Source organism: Solanum pennellii, chromosome 8 (assembly GCF_001406875.1).
Source record: "Solanum pennellii chromosome 8, SPENNV200".
Classification (NCBI taxonomy): domain Eukaryota; kingdom Viridiplantae; phylum Streptophyta; class Magnoliopsida; order Solanales; family Solanaceae; genus Solanum; species Solanum pennellii.
In genome coordinates, this window is record NC_028644.1 from 69,663,271 (window position 1) to 69,669,307 (window position 6,037).

Here is a 6,037-nt window from a genome sequence, read left to right on the forward strand (position 1 = left end):
CATTCATGAACAGCGGCAGATCTAGGATTTTAAGGTTGTGGATGCTCTGAAAGTAGCCGAGTGAAAATATAAAAAATACATGTTAATAATGAGATTTGAACTCTAGTTCAACAAGACTAAAAAAGTCTTAAGCACCACCCAAGAGCCATTGGGCCAATTAGATCATTTATTCATTGGGTGTTGTATGTTAATTTTATACAAATATCTCTTAATTTCTACATAGATATATATTCCATAGCGAAGTTAATGGGTGCGCGAGCACCCAACGGACTCCATGTGGGTCCGTCCCTATTCATGAATTGAGGTATTTTCACCTCTTTCAATTGATTCGGGCACCTCATCATTCTCATCCGAGGGCCTACATTAGATTGGGTTGGAGTTTGATACTATGATAGATTAGGTCATGTGCTTGATTCACACCCTGAAGGCTAGCTCAAAGAGTGGATTGTCCAGACCCTATAAGTAGTCCAAAAGTCTTATTTTTTTTAATAGATGTGAGATTCATTCCATATATCATACTTTTTCTCTATAGTTTGAAAATTATTTAATTTTTAAAGTCATCATTATACCCTTAATGTGAGATGCTCTTGGTCCTTTTTTCTTTTTATAATTTCATCTATGCTTAAGTTATGGAGATATAGCTCATATAGGCATCTGATGAAATTAATTGAGATGTGCATAAACTGATCCAGACACGGCCATCGCTTTAAAACCAAAAAAAGAGAATGTAGGTGAGAGTTGAAGAATCAGGTGGACCACAGTGACTTGGCAGTGAGCTCTGAGGTTCACATGTGGCCTTCTCAACCTTCAAATAGTCAACTAACTTTGTGGATCACACATTACACGGTATGGGCAATCTTGGATATGTGGCACTATTCCTTTTCACACCTTATTTCCCTCAACATTTTCTTTCTGCTGTTTCTCACTTAACAATCCAAGATGAAAATCAAATCTACTACAACAAATTCCGTATAATCCCATAAGTAAAGTCTGAAAAGGATTTGATTGTACGACAAACTTTACTCCCAACCTTGAGACGGTTGATAGGTTGTTTCTGATAGACCCTCGGTTGCTTAAGTAGATAGAATCCAAGATTTGACCAGATAATCATCAATTTATATAGGTTGTAGCTTAGTTTTGTTTGCAGGAAGTTCTTTTCCTCCCTTATACTCTCCCTACTCACACCACCATCCCAAAATAAAATTTGAAACAAGTAGATGCTAAACTACAAACTAGTTTAAAACATCACTAATATAATTAAAAATAACAAAACCCCAACATATTTGATACATATACTTGGGAGTAAATAGAGCTCAAATATGTCCATTCATCCCATAAGAAAAACACATAAGACATTCATCACTGCTTAATAGTACTAGTCATAAGATAGATATAGCTAAATCTTCAAAATTAACCATTTACATTTTCCCACAACATAAAATTGGTACCAACTAAGTCCCAGTAGCAACAACTCCTAATTAACCATGATGGCTTTGCTCGTCTTGGACTTAGTCGCGCCCTAATTAGCAAGAACTTCCCATATCAATTCAGGATCAAAAGAAGGCATTCTTGCAAGTGAACAACTATCAAACTCAGACTCCATTAATGGATCCTTCAAGCAATCACCAAAAACAGAACAAGTTGAATCCTCACTTCTCCATAATCCATCTTCAGAAACACTCGGTGAAATCATAGTAGTCGTAGTAGTAGTAGTAGTAGTAGTAGAAGATGATGAATCCATAGTTTCTTTAACTTTACTCTCATTTTCACTCTTTTTCTTTGCAGCCTTTTTAGCTTTCTCCCTTTTCACCTTCTGACAAATAGCTTGAATCTTAGCATCCACTGCATTCTTCACAGCATTCATTTTCTCTCCATCTCCAAATCCCAACTTACTCGGATCGCGAACATTAGGAAAATTCAATCTTGCATATTCGCCACGAAGCTTATAAGCTGCTCTATCATAAGCATAAGCAGCAGCTTCAGCAGTTTCATAAGTACCTAACCAAACTCTCATTCTATTCTGTGGAAGTCTTATCTCAGCAACCCATTTTCCCCAATGCCTCTGTCTTACTCCCCTGTATAGTTTTTTCTTCTCTGGAAACTTATAACTTTGTGTATACAAAGAGTTTCGAAAAGGGATTGTTTTCGAAGTTGTTGGTATTGGGATATTTGCTATGTTTTCTTGACAGAATTTGTGTAGCAAATCTCTTTGTCTGAGGTAGACTGAAGTACCTAAAGGCTCAAAAACAGGACTATTAGTCATTTGGTTATTTTCTTGACAATGAGAAAAAATCGTATCGAATGTGTTTGTACTACTTGTTAGAATTAGTTGAGATAATGAAGATCGAATTTGAGCACCCTCATCAAATATACTAGACATAGAGTTGTTTTCTTGAATTCTGTCCATTTATAATAACTTCATAAAATTAGAGAACAGAGTTGAGGAAAACAGAGTAAAACAGGGGAATTGCCCCTTTTTTTTACTGATCCAGAGAAAAAAATGAGGATCAATGAAGAAACCCGAGGCCTCTAGTGAGTTACAGACAAAGTTTGAAAAAGTTAATTTTGTTTCTATGATTAAGTTGCGAAAACTTTAGAGGGCTTAAAAGAAAGAGATAATTGGAGAAAGATTGTTTTTTTTTTGAGTTTGATGTCACTTGTGTTTTTGTTTTCCTCTTTTGCTTGTATTTATAGCTGTTGAGAAAAGGATCTTTTGTGCTTAATGTTAAGGTCCCATAACTTTTTTTTTCTTCTATTTTTAAAGTTGGCATTTATGATTCAACTTTTTACTCTTATCTACCAAGTCCTCTAGGCAATCTATTTCTATATTACCCTTGCAGTAATTGTGTCAGTAAAGTGGTTCCATGTTTTGTTTAAAGTGAACTGATCAATTTACTTGAACTGTTTCTATTTTTGTGTGTGTGTTTGGGGGTGTGGTGGGGATGAAGAGGGTGAGAGTCATGAATTTTCATGAAGACGTTCATAGTATTAAGAAGTAAACACACGAACAAGTTCGGAGAATTCAATGTACAATAATTTTTTGTTGATGATAGCTCCACCCCGGTGGGAGTGTTGGGAAGACTTTGAGATAGTAATAAAGTGGAAACATAACATAAGGTTTTAGTCAATATTAATCAACAACAACATATCTCTCACAAGTGTGGTTCGGAGAGCATGAGGTGTACGATAATCTTTATCCCTATTTTTTTGGGTGTAGAAGGTTGTTTCCGGTGGAGCAACATTCAAGAAAAATGTTTTTTTTTTTAATTTTGATTTGTGTAGTATAGTCTTGATCGTACGTTCAAATTTAGTGTTTGAACTACATGCCTTCATCAACCAATACTAGGTTAAGGTGATTTTTTTTGTTTTAATTGAATATGCTTCCTTCCAATAATTGCGACAAGATTTTTACCAAGAAAGTCATCATCTACTATATAAACGTAAACAAAATTTAACCTTATAAACTTCTTTTAACCTTTAGCTCCATTCTTTTTAACACTTGATCAATAGATATACAATCGATAATCTTCCTTGTACATATATTTTCGCTATTGCATTCTTTTAAATTATTAAAAGGAAAAAATACAATTAAATTTAAATCAAAGGCGAATTACACGTTTTACTAGATTATGAATTTCAACTTTCTAGACCTCAAAAAAAATATTTTAACAGTATAAAGGGGGTATAATTTTACTTGTTGGGGTGGGTGGGTGGTTTTGGGATGGGTTCACATTGTGAAAAGGGTAATTTTGACTTGGGCAAAGGCAATTACCGTGTGGACCTAAAAACACAAAAAGAGTGGTCACTCTCTATCGACTTAACTTAATTGCTGAGAAATCAAAAAGCAACTTTATGAATTTATTATATAGCATTCAATACAGTTGAGAGATAAGACTCTTTACCAATCAGGATTATCGTGAGATGGATATAGTCATAAAAATTCCATTATTTTTAATTAAAGATTTTAAATACGAGTTCTGAATAATAAAAAAAAACTTTTTTTAACGAGCACTTTCCTCTTATATAAATTTTTTATGATGAAAATTTAAATTAATCGAATTCTAATATGAACACTGAAAATCGAATTACAACTAAAACAAGAGAAAAGAGAAGGATAGCCTTTTGCTTCTAGTTTCAACTTTCAACTTACAGCTTTCTTCCATTTAATTTTTTGTGCCACGCCTTCACTTATTCATTTATTTCTATCTTCCTATTTTTTTTGGCAGAAGTTTGCTTCTTTTCCTTTTTTTTTGTTTCATTTAAAACCTTTAATCTTTTGTTGTAAAATTTACTTATTTATTGAAAAAATATATTTTAGGTTGGCATAAGCTAGTGAATAGTGCAAGGCATGGAAGGTAGGTAGGTAATGGGATAGGGTTTAGTATGATTAGAAGTTTGCACCTTATTTCCGTCCTAATTTTACGCGTAGGAATTTGAGAATAGTTTAGATTTCGAGCGTGTATGATAAGAAAAAGAAAAGTAGACTAGTAAAATTCGAATACATCAGTAGAAACATCTGATTGTTAAAATTAAAATTTTGAAACATTAATAAAAATGATTTAGAGATTGGAATTTAAAACTAATTATAACTCATTGATTTTGATGGTTGAAGTTATAAGTATCCCTTTTTGTTCTAATATTATATTTTTTCCAGCTCTAACTTGTCATGCATGTTTAACTAAATTTGGAAAAATCACTATATCAAAAGGCAACTTTGAAATTAGTTGCCTCTTACTAATAAAAGGAAAAGACAAGTCATATGCTAAAACACTTTTTAAATCTCAAAACTCCACCAAACTTGGAGCATGTTATATGAAATGAAATGGCATCATCATATTATGCAACAAAAGTCAAAAGTACCATTCACCCAATTTTATTACTAAGTTTATTTAATTGTCATGCTTCATCTTTGAAGTGTAATAAAAAAAAGTAACACTGATATTTTACGTTTACGCAGAATTTTAAAAAAATATTTCAAATATAGGGCTTCAATTTGAAACCATTCATTACTAATAACATGTATAATATTACCCAAACAAATATCAACAATACCTAATGCTAAAAATTTGCTCTATAATGGAGCTAAAAATAGACTACCTAATTTTTCTTTCATCTATGTTTTGATTTGAGATTTAAGTGTAGTATATTTGTTAAAAAACTAATTCCGTAATTACTTTTAAATTTTTAAAGATTTTTTCCACGCTCTGACTAATTTAAATTTGCTCATAATCATATAAAAAAACTATTTTTTTACTAAAAAAAGACATTCTCAACTCGAATCTAAAATCTCTAGTTATAGTAGAAGAATCTTGTTCTTGTTCATTACTAAATGTGTTTTGTCAAAAATTTCCCTATTACGTAAATTCATACCCAAAACTTCTAATTACGAGTAGAAAAATCTCATTCATCTCAACAGAATTCTCGATCATCACGCTAACAAATTTTTTCTAGACGTGAATGGTGTTAATGGAAAAAGTTTGAAATTAAAATTTGTGGGACCTTAAATAACATTAAATATATAAAGGTGAAAATTGATGATGGGGCCTTTAGAAGACAAGACCCGTGTAGTAAATGGGCCCATTCCATGTATCAACGGCCCAAAATAGCTTTTGCATGTGATATACACCTAACTCATCAACCTAAAAAGTCAATACAAAACCGTACTCTTTAGGCCCACTATTTCACATTCTTTGATTTTCTTTTATTCACTTTTGGGATTGTTTGGTTAAAATATCTTACTTATTATGAGGATATTATAGTGGAAGATATTATTTATGTAATGAATAATTATGTAAATGAGAAGATATTGTTTCCCCTTGTGTTTAGTGTTTCAAATTCATGTAGCGTAAGGTTTATTATAGAAAAAAAATATTGTATATTAGAAAATAAGATAATCGTTGAAATGTTTACTTACTTAGTAATAAAGCTGCTAGGAAGTTAATGGATGCGTAACTGGTGTTTTACAGGTTAGAAACCTTCTTGCCCTAGAAATATTCCAAAAGGAGGAGGTTATTTCGAATAAGAGAGGGGGGGGGGG

At 32.3% G+C, this 6,037-nt stretch overlaps 1 protein-coding gene across 1 annotated transcript; it reads right to left on the reverse strand.

Annotated features, from left to right (window-relative positions):
* Window positions 1–1,233: 1,233 nt before the first annotated feature.
* On the reverse strand, window positions 1,234–2,672 carry LOC107027003 (ethylene-responsive transcription factor ERF061-like). The gene has a single exon (XM_015228158.2). It carries the CDS (start codon window positions 2,405–2,407, stop codon window positions 1,520–1,522), a length of 888 nt encoding a protein of 295 aa, XP_015083644.1. The 5' UTR covers window positions 2,408–2,672; the 3' UTR covers window positions 1,234–1,519.
* Between the last annotated feature and the right edge of the window lie 3,365 nt (window positions 2,673–6,037).

Excerpts from the sequence above, each read along its gene's own strand:
- LOC107027003 (XM_015228158.2), bottom strand. The coding sequence starts at position 2,407 with ATGGACAGAATTCAAGAAAACAACTCTATGTCTAGTATATTTGATGAG.